We start from the raw sequence: 17,175 nt of genomic DNA on the forward strand, positions 1-17,175 counted from the left end.
TACAGGATGTCACCATGTTTCAGGTGTGGAAAAAAACCTGTGCTCGGTATTTTAAGAAGTCTTAGCTACATGACCAAGCAAAAATAAATGCTTTCACAAATAGTGGATGGTTTAGAATGTGTTGGTGGTAATTAATTTTGAAACTAACACAACGGAAATAAATTGTCTTAGCTGCAACAGCAGACCACAAATAGTACCTTCTTGTTCATATATCTTCATATGGACTTTTTTGAAGTGGGCTTAATTCTGAGCTTGTTGATAAATGCTCGGTAAATAAAAGGCAATGCCTTGTGCTTTCAGAGCAGTCCTTGGGCAGTTCCTCTGCACCTTACTCTACCATAATAGATTTTTACTAAGCTTTTTGAGCACCTCAGCTTGGATTCATCTTGTGTCCCTTTAGTGCCTCATGTAGCCAGTGAAACTTCAGTCTTCCTACAGTGGTCCTGCAACTCACCAGCCCTCCTGTGCTGGGTCTTCTCGCAGCTTCTCCCAGCCCACGCTCTTGAAGACCCCTCTTCTGCTGGATCTGCTGTCCCTTTTAGTAGCTGTAGCTTTTACTAGCTGCTTTTTTGGGACCTAATTACATCCTTCCAACCGTAACGACTTTAGGGATATACATATCCCATCGTAGCAGTGCCAAATAAACCTGTTGGGAGGAAAACATGTCATTCTTACCTGGAGATATAACATTCTAAATGAGAATTTGTAGCGTTTCATGCTCATTAGAACATAGCAGTCTCCCTCCTCTGGAAAAAACAACAGTACATTTCCTGCTTTAAGTCCAGGTACTGTGCCCTTAATAGGAGCTAACACGGGGCGTAATAATTTAGCACTAAAATTACTACTCTCTCAGCTAGCCTGTATTTATGATTGATAGGAAAGCTGGGGAGAAATATTGCCCTCCTGAAAATTATTTTAGAGCTGTATCAAAAACTGGAGTCTGTTCAGCTTATTTCTACAGATGAAATATTTTTTTTTCCTTGCTTTTTAAATAGAAGCCATTCCAAAGGGCCTCCTTTTATTCTTGGTGAGTCATCAAAATGCAGATAAACAGCATTCTTTTGGTGCTGTGCATAGGGAGCTGGGTGCCATAAGCAGTTCTGTGCCAGTGCTCATCACTTTGTTTTTGGTGTTCTTTGAAATAAAATAGTCCAAATTCCTTAGTTAAAATCCCTTAAAAGAATAATTTAATAATGTATATAGACTGTGCATATGACAAAGATATATTAAGCCATGTTTCAAATATACCATGGTAAACAGAACTCTTGTTTGTGCATTGACGCCTATTTTTTTATTCCACATCCCTTTTGAATTCCATTAATCTCTCCCTGAAAACATTATTTTGCTTAGCATGTAGGAACTTTGTCCTTGTATTAATGGCCAGAGAAGGAAACGCAATACAAAGCTTGCAGTACGTGGGTTTGGCCTGGTGTAAAGGAGCGCTCAGATATGTCTTTAGCCACCTACTTTACAAGGTCACAGTGAAGAAATGAGTTTTCCCACAGTTTTCTCCCTAAATTAGTGTCTTGGATATCAGCATGTGCCATTCATCTCAGATGGCACGTATCAACTTGATTCGCTTTTGCTGAGACAAAAAGTAGGGGCAATGTTTTTCTCCCTCTTCCACTCTCGAGCCTTGTGAGCGTTGTGAGCTCTGACTGAATTGCTGTGCCACTGAGGGGAGAAAAGCAATTTAAATCTCTTTCCAAGCATTTTTGCTGTCAGGCACTTCTGCTAAGCATCTGAAATTCTTGTAAGCTGTAGAACTTGAAATATGCAACGCAGAACTAAGTGTGGTACAGGAGGAAGATTTTCTGCTGAGGCCAGGGAAATAACTTCTGTTTTTTGTTTTGTTTTCTCTTCCTCCTCTCTCCCCCTCCTGCTGACTAGATCGAGAGACGTCTTGACACTGTGAGATCTGTTTGCCACATTGCACAGAAGCGATTAATTGCGTGTTTTCAGGGCCAGCATGGTACAGATCCTGATAAGAGACATGTAAGTACAACTGCCCTTTGGCTTGTCTTCTGAGACTAGCCTGAGTATGGTCTGGCCTTCTATATACCCATCAGCTGCTATGCCTCAAATTATCCAGGAGAAGAAAAATGCTGTAAAATCATCTCGCACGTTGACATTATTTGGTAAAATGCTTGCTGTAATGCCCCATCCAGATACGGTAACGTGACCTTGGAGTACGTTAGTACTGTCAGGCCACTCACTTGTTTCTGCGGTGTGCTGAGTACTTACAGCTTTCATAAGACCTGACTAAGATGAGAAGATACTCTGCAACTCCGATCAAGCTCCTCATATTTATCATTACCTTTGTGCACTGACATCTCCAATTAACTGTAAATGGTTTTCTGCATGGGTTTGATTTCTGCCCCTCTGTAGCAAAGCCATACATAGGTTTTCTTAAAGTGTTAGAACTAGGAATAGTTAACATTCAAGTTTTCTCCTTTTATTGAATAATAGAGACCTCCTGAAAACAGGGGTACACAGAATGAACCTCTGCAGAGAGGCGGATGACAAGCTAGTTGCTTAGATTTCAAGTTAAAGCTGTTTACTTGTCTTTGACAGTAGCTGAGACACATTTTGGGGCAGTCGTTCCAACTACAACTGAGAAGAAAGTGCTTTTCAAAGTATCTGAGAACAGGAGTCTTAAGGCTTGAAACTTTTTGTGACTTGGCATTTTCTTAAAGTCAAAGAATGAGTTGCATATGTGTATTGTAGAAACCATACAGAAGAAGAGAAAAATCTTAGAGGGGATGTACCGGGAAAGCTGGAAAGGGTGACTAGCACTACGCTAAGCACTGTTCTTTGTTCCATAGAAAAAACTCCCTCTAACAGCCCTTGCTCAAAATATGCAAGAAGGATCTGTCCAGCTAAGTGATGAAACTCTGTTGGGGTAAGTATTTGGCTTTCGGAGTTGCAGTCTGTCATTTTATTGCCTGCAGGGCTCTAATTAGAGACTTTGGGTACATAAAGGCTGTTTTCAATCTAATGAAACTAATATTTCTAGATTCCTTCTCTAATCCAAAGGGAGAAAAAGTGAGCAAGCGTTTTTTTTTCTGAGTGATTCTGGGGGCAAGTTTTAGGCTTGCTCTGAATTGCATTCCTGAGGATTCTGATAATCTGCTATCTTAAAAGCTTTTGAAAATGGCTTTTCTCCTTGTGGATTAGTAAAATGATTATCTCCATTTAAAGGTTAAAATTTAGTGTAAATACTGCATTCTGCAGTTCTGCGTTAATGACTTAAAATAATGCCAATTTGCATTAATGGCTTCTAGTTTAAAATAATGCCAATTTCCTTATCCTGGCAAAGTGCATATTTGCAACTTCCAGGAAAGTGCCTGCAACAAATAAATGTCAATATGCTGAATTCCTAGAGCAAATGTGTTTCCTCGCTGCTGATGGGAATTCTGGTGGAGACAGTGTAGAATGACCTTAAAAACCTTTGTGTGCATTTTTGTGAGCTGTTGCAGGAGATTTAAACATGGATAAAAATCTTAGAGAATAGGGTTTTTTCCTTAAAACAAGCTTAAAACAAAGGTCAAGTCATGGTTTTGGAACGTGAGACTGCTGCATATGTGATTGCTTAGCATTATGGTGTTAGGACTTTTTCACATTAAAGGGACTTAGGAGAAAATTAACTACTGCATCGAGCAATGTTCCTGCATTTGGTGAGATGGAAGGATGGGCTTTGAAATAAATAGTGACTTCTCTGCCCTTAGGGACAGTATAATCACCGAGGTGACTAAAGCCTCCAAAAATGTTGTAATGGCTAAGGAATTTTAGAAGACAAAGGTTTAATAACACTCCTTGCCTATCCCAAATTTGCCCATGATGGCACAGAGCATCTTGGTTTCATGCCGTTGCGTTATACAACACAGAGCTTTCCAAAAGGGTAGCAGTTAACAAAGGGCCACCACTGTTTTGTTTTGAATCTATCTTTCTTTAGTCAGTAGTAACTCACATTACAACTTCCTGTAATTATTAAAGGAAAATGCTGGATACATGTGGTGATGCAGAGAATAAACTGGCAATGGAGCTCTCTCAGCATGAAGTACAGATCGAAAGAGAAGTTTTAGATCCACTATGTCTACTAACAGAGGTAAGTCACTTCAGCCTGACTGAAGAAATAAATCTGGATTTTTGTATAAACTGAGCAAAAAGGGTTTGCCTCATTGCTAATAATAAAACTGTTTTAAGGGGTCATGCGTTAGTGGTGGAAAGTGGATATGAAATCTACAAAATTTAGTTTATTATTAGAATACACAATTTAAAAATAAATGTAAGCCTTGAATTCTTGTTTTAGACAGAGATCCCGAACATTCAGAAGCAGAGGAAACAGCTTGCAAAGCTGGTGTTGGACTGGGATTCTGCAAGAGGAAGGTAAGAAGTACTTGTAATTACTAGATCAGTTTCTGTTCGTGTTAACTTCTTGTTGCCATCTCATGGCATCTGATCTGATGCTGGGACTTGCTTCTGAAATGCTACTGTATGCATGTTAATACTTTTCCAGATAAAGGTAAACTTACATTTAAGTTATTCAAAAATGGACTCATGACTACTAGATCCAAACAGAATTAAGATTTTGGAGCTCTTACATGCCTATATATAATTGGAAAAATGCTGAAAACTCCTCTTCTTTCCAATTCACTTGTCAAATAAGGAATAGGAGTCTAATTTTGTAACCATGCCAAGTGCTGTTACAGCGTTATATTGAACCGCCTCATTGGTGGTAGGGTCCCAGGTTGTTCAACTTACCCTTAAGTCCTTTTAAACGGTCTTAAAGGGTGGTGATAATTTATGTAGCTTTTTCTGGGATTGGTAGTTCTAAAATATTACACACCCACATTACAGACTGTGGAGAATGCAGGATTTCTTGTGGATTTTTATAGTTGTTTAGCTGTTTGAATTATGCCAGCATGTCATAAATGGTGTGTTTTGAACACCTTCCTTAGTTCTGTTGGAAAACCTCTGTAATTATTGGGTTTGTTTCCTGTCAAAAGTAACCAATTTCAAGGGAGCCGTAAATGCAGATTCTTGGTTAATGTTATTTTTCACCAAATGACTGAAGCATTTTTTCCACAGATATAACCAAGCCCAGAAGACTTCAGGAGCAAATTTTCAAGTGCATCCTTCAAAAATAGAATCTCTTAAGGAAGAGATGGATGAAGCTGGAAATAAAGTAGAACAATGCAAGGTATGACAAGATGAGTCTCTATCATTTACATACCTCTCATTAGCAACAGTAGCAATCAGAATATGGCTGTTTCTTAAGTCTTGCATGTAGAACTGGTTGTATGATTACTGCAGTTGCAAATTATGTGGCTGTTAACAAACTGCATATCTTAAAGGTATATTAATGCTAGCTGTTTTCTGTCTGAATTGCTTTAACAAATTTTTTTTTAAGATGGATATTTTACATTGTTTTCTGTTTCAGTCTGAGACTGAAATGTTCAGGGTGTCCCTGTGCTTCAAGCCACTGAGTAGCCATGCAGTGTGAGCTACCTGGATGAAATTCAGGCTGCTGACATAAAAGGAACATTCTGACTATTACAGCTCTGGGCAGTTCACATTCGGCTTCACTTCTCAATTGTCAGATACTACATTATGCCGCAGTTGAGCTGAGCACCAAAAACCGTTTAGTAGTACTTGTCTTTATTTACAGCCAATCCTTGCATACAACATGCTGCCGTACAATCCAGTTGTTGACTTAAGTGGGCAACTGCTTTGCTATATAAAACAAAGTTAGGCATTTTGAATGAATTTTGGCTGGAAGAATACATGTAGCAGAGTAGGTGGATTACTGGCTTCCTGTACTGCCTGAATTGGTAGTTCAAACTTACTGCAGGCAAAATAAACATATGTACTTCTGTCTTTCTGTATAAGCTGAAATGCCCCTGGAAATTTGATGTACTATTTGGCATTCTTTTCTTTTTCAAAGGATCAACTAGCAGCAGACATGTATAACTTTGTGTCCAAAGAAGGGGAATATGCTAGATGTTTTGTTATGGTGAGTATTTTTTCAGTATGACTTCAATTGCAGCACATGTGCATAGGTGCTCAATTCTCAAAGATTACGTTTTGTGTGCTAAACCTTGTAGTCTTGTATTATGTGCTCATCAGAAGCTAATGCTCTCTTTGTTTTTAAAATGTGGCTTCTGTTCTCAGTTATTAGAAGCACAAGCAGATTACCATAGAAAAGCATTAGCAGTCATAGAAAAGGTCCTACCCGAAATTCAAGCCCATCAAGGTAAAGTAACCTGTGCTCTGGCTGATGCTTCTCCTTGCCTGTGCCACCTATGCACAATATTCTCCTCTTTTATCTTGATTCTCTTGCATGCAGACTTATTTAATAAGGCCATTTTGATCTACTTAACAATTTTACATTCCCAAGCATAATTCCATCTTTGTGTTCTCGAGTTCTCCAGCCGTATTTTAACACACTAATAAAATATTAAGGATCTGTCTCATACCCAAGAGGGTAAAGGAGGGATTTTTCTATTTGCTTGCACTTCTTCCTTGATATCACGTGACCTTTTGCTAATTCATACTGGCTTTTTAGGCCAATGAAAGTTTCACTGTGGTTTAGGAACTTTTTAGGGTCCTTGCTTCTTGAATTATTACTAAGCGATTATCAGGAAAAACTCCCCTTACTCTAAGGAGCTTGACTTTTTGTCCTTATTTTATGCAATCCTCTTTCCCAGTGTGCACACTGCGCTACAGCTGGCTAATGGAGTGTTCACATTAGTGTGTTGGATATCAGCAGTTAAGAAAAGCGAGAAATACTGCGTCATCTCTTCCCCATGCTACTAAGTTTTTTTTGTTGTCAACAGGAGTTAAGGTGTACCAGTAATGGTTTGGTATGAAGATGCACTGTGTGTTGTTGAAAGTGCTGTTCTAGATACTGGCTATACTGTCTCTTAATCTGCTTTGATTGCTTTGAACAAGAAGTAGGCTGAACAAAGTCTGAGAAAAATATAATCTGAGCTGAGCAAGACTCAAGTGTCTTCAGTTGTGGAGCACATGCAATTTGTAAAAGAAAGTGTTAAACTAAATAGATCAAGAAATAGGAGCATCCTGTTGAAAGATGATACAGGATATCTGTACTCTGTAGATCTGATGGGAGACGAGGTAATGCTTACACATTACAAACGATGCTTACACAGCATGAGGGCTGCACTGTGGCTGTATGGAAGGTTCTCTGTTTGCAGATATGACTGCTTTAAATCTGTTGTTGTTGCTCAGCTGCTTTGTACAAACTTTTGATATGACAAATGCTTCAGAACAGATCAGCTGTCCTAGAAGGTGGGCTAGGAGGCGTGGAGACTAAGAGGTGTCTACGATCTAAGTGTAGGGCGTTACTTCAGTTGTGTTTCTAGCTGTAGTGTAAATTGCTGTGAGTTTGAACAATTGCTAAGATTTCTCTTCCTAATGTTTGCTGTAAATAGCAAAACTGGGTTAAATGATATGTGCCTCTTGTGGTATGTTAATGAATGAGAGGGACTAAAGCCTTATGAGGGATGTAGTTGATGTGGTTTTGTACACAAGAGGGGTAAATTAAATCCTTTGCGGAAGCACATTGTGCCTTCAGAGGACTCTTCCAAAGTCTTCATCTTTCGTGACCTTTTTCCCCCTAAAAGGAATAATGCATCTGTACTAACAATAACCTTTTACATCTGCATTTTTTCAATTAAGACAGCAGAAAAGGGTGAAAAAATAAATTTTAGGAAATGAGATTCACATTCAGTTTGGAGAAACTTGTGCCAATTTTGACTTCCAGAGTCAAGCAACAATTGAGAACTTGAATTGAAAATTTGTGTGTTACAGTGATGGGTTGTTAACATGGTAATTCTAATGTAAGACAATGGGGCCGTTAAGATCCATTTTAAGTTTCTGATTCCTTAAATCAGCAATAAACTTTGTGTTAACAGCTCAGTTTTTATCCACCTTAAATACAGTTAAAACTAAGATCAGCCCAGGTCATGCAGTCTGGACACAATTTTTCCTCAAAGGTTCTTGCGAACCGAAGCCTTTTGGTGTCTTGGCAAATCAGAATTAATGTAACCTACAGCCGTGTGGTGGCACTTGTTGAGTCCTAGTGGGACATGCACTTCCAGTTATATCAAGTGTGATCTGTGTGATATATGTGTGATGTTCCATCCAGAAGGATGCAGAAGTATTTTTTTGCTTGAACACCAGCTGGCTCATTTTCTCTTTACTCGTGATATGAGGGACTTTACCAATCAGGGGCTGTAAAACTCCTACTGTATTCTGCAATTTTCTTTGCTGTTCTGGAGGTTTTCTTCTTTTCTTGTCTGGGACATGATTCAAGTGTTTGTTAGATACTTTGCTCAGTGTTTTGATACTCTCCAACTAGACAAATGGACTGAAAAACCAGCTTTTGGAACTCCATTAGAAGAGCACCTCAAGCGCAGTGGCCGTGAAATTGCAGTCCCTATTGAAGCCTGTGTAATGATGCTTTTGGAAACGGGAATGAGAGAGGAGGTAGGTAATAACCATATCACGTGCCGTGAAGGGCAGGAAAAAAGCACTCAGTCAAACTCATGGACTGGTGTCTGTACTTTTTAACAAGTTTCTGAAGTAACTTGGTTCTTTAGTGTAGATGATAAATCCTTTGCAACAGGATAACCTTCAGCCCTATTTGAAGTATCTGTTGAGGTGAATGCACCTAGAATGAAAAATTAGGAATGGGCCAAGGGGAAGAGGTGACTAAAACATTATCAGATGGCAGTGACATATTAAGAGCCACCTAGGTCATAACAGTGTAAGGTGAAGACACCGAACTTCAAACTGCTCTGAAAGAGGCTGTCATAAAACTTGTGCTGTTTCATGCTTGTACTAACATGTTGTTACCAGTCAAATACGTTTGATTTTTATTATGCAGGGCTTATTCAGAATTGCTGCTGGAGCCTCCAAGTTAAAAAAGCTGAAAGCTGCCTTGGACTGTTCAACTTCCCAGCTTGACGAATTTTATTCTGATCCCCATGCTGTTGCAGGTATTGTGAATGTTCTGAATCAAAACTAGGTAAAAATTGTTACAATGCAAGTTTATGCAGTTCATTTAACCGTTGACTTGCTGTAGTGTAAGGTGTTGATCTCTGTGCAGATAAACTATGAATGAAAATAAATTGACAGTTCACTGCATAACTTAACACGATAAGTATAGGGTACACATGCTCATCACACTTGATTTATTCATGTCTGCATGACAGAGGTGTTTAAAATTCAGGTGATCGTAGTAATCCAAATATCATATTTCCTCTCATTACAAGAGTGCTAACATGATCAAGGGAGATGAGAGCCATATGTACGCCTTTAATAAGGTCTTTGTTCTGAAGAGATGATTCATAGCTTTATAGTACACGTTTCTGTCAAATTACAATAATTACTGGAAGACCTTTTGTATTAAGCGTTAAGCAGATACACTGTGGAAGTGTCAGGTCTTCCCACTGTTTCACTGGAACTTGGGTCCTATTGCATAGATAAGATTGCAAATCTGAGGACAGAATTTTAAATGAAGACTGAATGCATTGACTAAGAAGATGACCCTTTGTGGTCTGTATTGCAGGTGCCTTGAAATCCTACTTGCGAGAGTTGCCAGAACCTTTAATGACCTACAGTCTATATGAAGAATGGACACAAGCTGCAAAGTAAGCATGGTAAAAATAATTCTATAGGAAAACATTCTACATATTTTTATCAAATTTGGTTCTTCATATATGAATTCATAAGAAAAGACCAAGCTCACACAGTTACTTTTTCATTTCTGCTCTAACAGGTAAATATTTTGTGCTGTAGCTTAATACTAACTGCACAAAAATGTAGTGAAATATCTATTTTATATTTAATCATAAGGGCTGCTTCAGACTATTGGCTGCATTGTATTGATGCTTAAGTAGTTTTCTTTTGTTGCGGGTAGAGATAATTCAGGGATTTGACTAGCAGGTTACTGAATACGCAACAGTGCATTTATTTGACATACATGGAAGGCTATACAGTCGTCTGTTCACTGCAGAAACAATTTTCTGATCTGAAAGTAAGATGTAATGGAATTTTTTTTCCTTTCAGTATTCAGGACCAGGATAAGAAGCTACAAGAGTTATGGAGAATTTGTAACAGATTACCTAAGCATTATCATGCTAATTTCCGGTATGTATGAACATCTGTTGACTTGCAGCACAGCTGCTTTGATGCTAGAGTACCACGTTTCAAGGCTGATTAACGAAAACTCTGATCCAGGTTTTTTTTCTTGGCCAAATTCAGTTAGGTTTGTAAAAGGACATCCTGTTCTATCAAGTAGTTGTTGTGCATTGGTGGTGATAGACTTTTTCAGTCAAGTTAATTCACTATTGACTGTAATGAAATAGTGATGGATAGAACCCTTCTACTTAAGGGTCATGCTGTTGGCAATAGCATGTGACTTTTCACCAGCCTGTGCTCTTCATTGTATTTTCCAGTCTTAGAAATCACCTGGATGTATCTTACACGTGTTATTTTTCTTTTTGGTTTTGCCTTTTGGGAATGAATCCGAACAAAACCAACTCTGACTCCTAGAAGTGTGGACGTTCCATTACAGGATATGAAAATAGGTGTTGAGTAGGCGTTCTCGATCTAAACCTTTTTTTCTGAAGATGTTAATAGTTCTGTAGTTCCATTTTGCTAAGGTGGGAGATGCTTTCTTTTCTACCCTATTCAACTTTTATGATTCATGAGTAGAAACTTAGTACCCAGCTACCAAACAAGAAGGCTGTTTGTCTTATTTGTGTTTTGTTGGGAGCCGTCTTTAAGAGTTATTGAATTTTCACTTAGTTGCTTTCAACAAGAAATGCTCTTAGTTCCTGCTGTTTAATTATTTCTTTCCTTTTTATAGGTATTTAATCAAATTTTTAGCAAAGCTTGCACAGAACAGCGATGTTAACAAAATGACACCCAGCAATGTTGCAATAGTCTTGGGGCCCAACTTGTTATGGGCAAAGAATGAAGGGTAAGTTTTTTAGGAAAGCTACAAAACAGAACTTCCATGAAACTACAGTTTCTTGTCAGATTGTTTTAAATCGTGTAGACTGTTCACAGCAACAAAGCATTTGCTTAAAAAGTATTTCAAATGTTCTCTCAGCCTGTGCCTTCAGATCCTTTTAGGCATGCATCTCTTTAGGAGTGTTTCAAAATGCTGTAAATGTTACCAAATAGTCTACATTTCATCAAAGTGTGAAGTTGCTCTTTATGCGGTACTCGGGAGTCTTGATACATCATACTTAGTGTAATTTGACATTTAGGTAATATGAATTATTTTTTTATATTTTCTTACTTTGATAGAACTCTGTATAAAGTGTTCTACAAATTTCTTCTGCAGATCCCTTGCTGAAATGGCAGCAGCAACTTCAGTCCATGTGGTAGCAGTTATTGAGCCAATTATTCAACATGCAGATTGGTTCTTCCCTGGAGGTAAGTTCTTGCCATAGTTAAAAAGAATTTTGTATTTGCGATGACCCTACACAGGTAAACCTCCAATAGCTTTTTGCAGCGAGGCACCATTTTGTATATGTATGTCTTAGGATGCATTCTCTCTGTCTCTCAGATCAAGATTTCAATGTGTCTGGGGCATTTGTTGCAATTCCTGCTGTTAATTCAAATCACTTGTCACACACTGGGAGTGAATATGAATCTGGGACACTGGAACGGAAGAGGCCTGTTAGTATGACTGTAATGGAAGGGGATTTATTGAAGAAGGAAAGGTATGTTTCATTCTCGGGTTAGGTTTCAATTATTAGCCCACTCCTGAGAACTGGACTACTGAGGAGGCTGTAATCGGACACACTTTTATTGGTCTCAGGAGGAGAATTTCGTGGAAATACTGTAGGTAACAAGAGTGATTTATTTCCCCCCATGTTGTTGTAGCCTGAGGAAGGTTCAAAGGTAAAGTACTGGCATTTGCTTCCAGTTATACTCTATGCATGATAAAAAACATAAGCAGATAATTACTGCTTCCAATTACCATTTTCCTATTACAGATTCGGGGGGTCTAAAATCCACAGAAACAGAAGCGTGTATAGTAGCATCTATCAGTATCTAACTTCTGATATTCCATGGCTTCTTTTTCAAAGCCCATAAGCTGAGGTGGTGTTACCTGGTGCCTTCATGATAAGACTTCTGAGTTGATGATGGTACAGTATACCACAGCAAACAGTAGAATGCTAAAAAATAAAAACAAAACATGCTGTTTTCCCATATAACATGTAGTGTAACGTTCATTTATTATCATTCATATCATGACTCTTCAAGTGATGTGCTGTTTTGTTTTTAGCTGTTTATGCAAATGTTAATTTGTTACTTGAATGTTAACTATGGCTAGCCACATGCAAATTTATCAGCACTGATAGAGGAAGAGGAAAATCAGTTCAAGATTCACTGTCTTTAACACAACAAGAATAAAATTAAATTCTAGAATGAACGTGCTGTATGCCTTCTAAAATCTGTTAGAATTTTAGTCCGTTTATTCATAGTTCTCCTTTTAACACAAATCACAGCATATAGCCAGTTGCTTTTTTTGTCTGTCTTGAAATCTGTACTGCAACTTCATGTGTAATAAAAACAAAATTCATGTGGCAGAATATATTCAGTGAGGAGATACTCCGGTATGTAAGGAAATGTATGTATTTACATGTAGAATTACTGGGTGGTTTGATCTCATTGTCATCAATGTCTGTCTTCAAATGTAATTGAGTAGTTTGTTCCACTTATGTTTAGCTTCCCCCTTTGTGTGGATAAGCCAAATAGTGTTGCATGTCTTAACATTAATGGTGTTATATGCAGAAAGTTGAAGCTTTCCTTGTTGCTGCTTTGCATGCTAAGCAACAGGGGTTGCGTTTGTCTTTGTGGGTTATAACATCCAATTGTCCTGTTGCTTTAGTTACCTGGTGTTGGCTGGCGTGGTGTGTTTACTCTCTCTTCTTTCTGTAGCTTTGGTGTCAAGGTTATGGACTTCCAAGCGAATCCTCGGAGATGTGGCACTATAAATAGAAAGCACACATCCCCTGCTTTCCAGCCACCACTTCCACCCACGGAGGCTGGCGTGCTGGCTCATTCTGGAGCGGAGCAGCACTCACAAGCTTCTGTGGCTGAAACAAGCCCAGTGGGTGCTGGTTTTGCTCTCTCTGCTGGCACAGCAGAACAGTTACAAAGTCAAGGAAATGAGGATGTCAGGTAAGAGGCATGGCTTCTGCTGACAGCGGCTTAGCAGGCTGCTTCAGCAGCAAACTGGTGTGTCAACTGTATCTGCTTCACAAGGCACCTCTTATAACTGGAATGCATGTTGTCGTGTGTGAAGCCTTTTCAGACGTGGGCAGAAGCACTGTGCAAGAGCTCTCTTGCCACGCGTGTTGTTCCAGAATTGATCTTCTAAAATAAGAGAATTCTTGGGGAAAAAAATTATGATGGAAAATACTAAAAAAGACTGTACTTCTACTACCCATGTTGACCTTTCCAAGTTATATTCCAGAGGTGTTCCACACTGTATGACTATCAGTTTGCTGCTGAAAGAACAAAACCTACCGGTGGCAATACTAGAAACCTGTTGGTCTTGTTTGTTGTTACTTGTACATGTTATCTTGTACATGTTGTCTTTTTTTTGTCTGTAGCAAGTGTTAGTGATGACCAGGCTTGCTTCCTAGAAAACTGGAAGTCGATTTATCATATTTCAATAGTAGTTTCTTTAGGACAAGCATGTGTAAAGGCTTTTTGGCTACTTAATTACAATTGAAACTCTGCAATCATGTCCCCAGTACTAGTACACACGGACTCCAAGACTAATTGCAGTAGCCTTGACTCCTCCTTTCATGTATGGTGCAAGCAGTACTTTGCTTTCAATATTTCTGTGGTCTGAGATATACAAACCACATGTAAAGGCCTGTAGTGCTCTCCGGATATCAACCTCTCGCATCACATCTTACAGTAAAACACCACTGTGACATTTTTACAAAAACAACTTCTCATTTGGAAATCCCTCACAGACTAGTATTTCCTCCACAGATGTCTTTTGTGGCATAGGCAGTTAAAACAAAACCTTGAGACTAGTGCCTAAAAGCTGCATTTAAAATCTGCACAAACTCTGCGTTCAAGTACTTGCAATTTATTAACAGCATCTGGAGAAACTGGGATTGCAATGTGCCAGTAAAAGTGACTGAAAGGTGTTAGTCTTTTTGAGAAGAGTAAGATGCTGCAAGAGACTATAGCAAAGTGAGTAAAGACTGCAAGTGCATAGCAAGAGGAGGGGGCACTGCCCGGTACCACCTCAGCTGGTTCATAGTCTGGTGATGTGTTTCCCCCCCCCGGTTCTATTGTCTTCATAGCCAAAGGTCAGGAAGAGCTGAGTTGTCCCGATCTCAGTTGCAAAGATTTTACAGGGGTTGCTCCCTCGACAAGTTCCAGTCTCCCAGCAAGGTAAAAGCTTAATTCCAGGTAGGGTGGAGAGAAGACTTCAGCCAGTCAATGAAGGGGAGAGAACCTCTGCTCTCTCCACACCTGGCTCTTGCAGTCCCTGGGTCCTCCTGAGGACTTCCAAAGGCTCCAGGGACTTCAGCGGTGAGGACTACACGTAGCAAGTTGGTTCACGTCCTTTCGTTTTTTCTGGCAGAGCTTCACAGAGTGCCATCACTTGGTCCTTAGTAGCTAGGTCTACCAGATAACTGCCAGAGAATTGGATGTGATGCTGTGACAGAATATTTTGAAAAGGCTAACAGTTATAGAGGTGATGGGTATTTTTGAATGAGGAAACTGGAGAAGTGATTTTATATGAACTTTCATGTTGGGAGTCTGTTCTTAAAGGATCTGCAAATGCACTGAGGGCGTGTTAGCACGGAGACTGTACTCCTAGGTATCAGTGCTGCATTCAAACAGGTACTGTGATACTGCAGAACTACTTGGATTCCTGATTTAATTTTGGTAATTAATTGTTTGTACAGGCTTGCCTAAAGCCTGCTTGCCACTTGTTCTGAAGAGTTGCAGCACTGTTCAGTCTCAGTAAATACCAGGCAATGCAGAAGTTTTTCTGAAGTGTTTGAAGGTCAGAACTATAGCAGAGTTTGTAATGTAAACCTGAACGGGTGCAGCTGATCTGGGCAAGGCGTTTCACAATCATCTTCTAATTTAGGGTTTTAAATTTTCAGTACGTCAAAATCTAAGGACAACACGTCTTCAGCTACTCCTCCACCTGTGAGAAATGGCGGGCATGCGGGCACTGTCCAGAACCAGTCAACAAGCAGCACTAATCAGCTTTCTGTTAATCAGCCACAGAATGCAGCAGGTCCCAGTCCCCATTCAATGAGGAGAGGTGTGTTCTTCATTTGGTTGTTGTCAAGCCACTAAGTTCCAATTCTTTATGTACTGCAAAAATACTTACTAAAATAACTTTATCAGTATATCTTCCTTTATTCCAGACAACGGTTTAATTTGCTTGCATTTCACTAAGGCCTAGCTAAATGCATCTTTGAATTTTGGACTCTTTCATGAATGCCGGCAGTAACGTTACCAATGCTGTTTAACACAATCACTCAAGCTTATTGATTAGTAAACCTGTGACAAATTTCTGTAGCTTCCTTTTGATAGTGCTTTTATTTGATAATTCACCATTTTATTTTGATAATATGCTTGAGTATTCTTTTGTGCTGCTAATTTCATTCTTTCAGGAGTTCGGTTCTGCAATACACAACCATGAAATCTCACCTCTTCTCTTAACAGCTGTTAAGAAGCCTGCGCCGGCCCCTCCCAAGCCAGCCAACCCACCGCCGGGGCAGCCAGGAAGCCAAAGTTCTGCCCCAGCTCTTCAGCCACCTTCTGTCTCTCCAAAACCACCTGCTAGAAGTTCTTCTCCTCCTGCTCAAAATGCAAACCAAGGAGCAGCTCAGACCTCCACTTCCCAGGTTTCTGCACCTCGGAGATACTCCAGCAGCCTTTCCCCAATACAAGCTCCCAGCCATCCACCACCACAGCCCCCAACACAGGCTACTCCTCCACTGCAGCCCAAATCAAACAGTCAAGCGTCTCCTCCTGCTGCACCCAGCAGTGAGCATGGACCAGAGCAGCCCTGTTACACTCCTCCGCAGACTCCAACACCACCTGACACCCCCCCTCTAGGAAAACATAATGCTAGTTCCCCATCGTCACAGCCATCTACTCAAGAAACCTCCCAGTCTCCCTCTCCACCTCAGAGTGGGACGCTGCCGAGGCCGCGGCCAGTACCAAAACCCAGAAATAGACCTAGTGTTCCCCCTCCGCCTCATCCTCCTTCTCAGCTGGCTGGAGATGGGATTATTGCAAATCCCACGCAAACAGCTTCCAAAATAGTAACAGGTGAGTGGATTCCTTCATAGTCACTGTCTCCTCAGGGAGTGGAAATGAAGAAAATAATGCCTGTAGCTGTAAATGAATGGGGGGGGGGGAAGAGTGAAAAGCACAAATAACAGTTAAAATACTAAATGGCTGATTGCCAGTTAAAAAGCCCACCCACCTGTTCTGTGCACGAGGATTTGGACACTTCCATAGTGAAGGTCATCATTCCTGAGGCAGAAAGGTTTGGGGGGAAGTGTAGATCAGCTTGCTGCTTTTTTTTTTTCCCCCTGCTTTGGAAGCAAAACACTATTACAGCAACCAACTCTGTAGGGCTTTCTCCAGGCTCAGCATCGTGGCAGTCTCAATTATGCTTACACATCTGTTGCCAAAAAGCAGATATTTGGAGGAGGGAGAAGATGTAGCCAAGGATAGTATATTTTGGCACATACAGAAGATAAGAAAACGGCAAAAGTGGTCACTGATACATGTTCAAGAGAACATGTCTCTTGAGAACTTGTCTTTTGTACATGAGACAAGATACTAACACAGTGAATGTTTTACCTTACGAGAACCAAGTCTTCTGATGTGCTTTTAAGTTGGACACCCAGAAGCTGAAGAATCGCATACTGTATATCTTAGGTCAATTTCTAGATAGATCTTCATATTTTAAATGTAGCCACCTTTTTCTGAGACATTTGTGAAGTAAAGATAAACTTTCTGTCTTCTCACAGGAACTTCCTGAAGCTTTTAGTTACTAGTTTGATAGGGATAATGTTAATGTGAGTCTTGGCGGGGGGGGCGGGGGGAAGATAACTGCTGAGG

At 39.9% G+C, this 17,175-nt stretch overlaps 1 protein-coding gene across 1 annotated transcript in view; it reads left to right on the forward strand.

Annotated features, from left to right (window-relative positions):
* Positions 1 to 17,175, forward strand: part of ARHGAP17 (Rho GTPase activating protein 17) — a 46,504-nt gene that overhangs the window by 24,316 nt on the left and 5,013 nt on the right. Inside the window, exons 3-19 of the mRNA XM_059826570.1 lie at positions 1,891 to 1,995; positions 2,826 to 2,902; positions 3,997 to 4,108; positions 4,313 to 4,389; positions 5,092 to 5,203; positions 5,948 to 6,016; positions 6,175 to 6,256; positions 8,384 to 8,511; positions 8,912 to 9,023; positions 9,596 to 9,677; positions 10,096 to 10,176; positions 10,898 to 11,011; positions 11,381 to 11,472; positions 11,606 to 11,762; positions 12,988 to 13,230; positions 15,192 to 15,355; positions 15,763 to 16,374. Coding sequence (XP_059682553.1) covers positions 1,891 to 1,995; positions 2,826 to 2,902; positions 3,997 to 4,108; positions 4,313 to 4,389; positions 5,092 to 5,203; positions 5,948 to 6,016; positions 6,175 to 6,256; positions 8,384 to 8,511; positions 8,912 to 9,023; positions 9,596 to 9,677; positions 10,096 to 10,176; positions 10,898 to 11,011; positions 11,381 to 11,472; positions 11,606 to 11,762; positions 12,988 to 13,230; positions 15,192 to 15,355; positions 15,763 to 16,374 — 2,419 coding nt within the window. The remainder of the gene's footprint in view (positions 1 to 1,890; positions 1,996 to 2,825; positions 2,903 to 3,996; positions 4,109 to 4,312; positions 4,390 to 5,091; positions 5,204 to 5,947; positions 6,017 to 6,174; positions 6,257 to 8,383; positions 8,512 to 8,911; positions 9,024 to 9,595; positions 9,678 to 10,095; positions 10,177 to 10,897; positions 11,012 to 11,380; positions 11,473 to 11,605; positions 11,763 to 12,987; positions 13,231 to 15,191; positions 15,356 to 15,762; positions 16,375 to 17,175) is intronic.

The sequence above is a fragment of the Gavia stellata genome, chromosome 18, assembly GCF_030936135.1.
Source record: "Gavia stellata isolate bGavSte3 chromosome 18, bGavSte3.hap2, whole genome shotgun sequence".
In the NCBI taxonomy this organism is placed as follows: domain Eukaryota; kingdom Metazoa; phylum Chordata; class Aves; order Gaviiformes; family Gaviidae; genus Gavia; species Gavia stellata.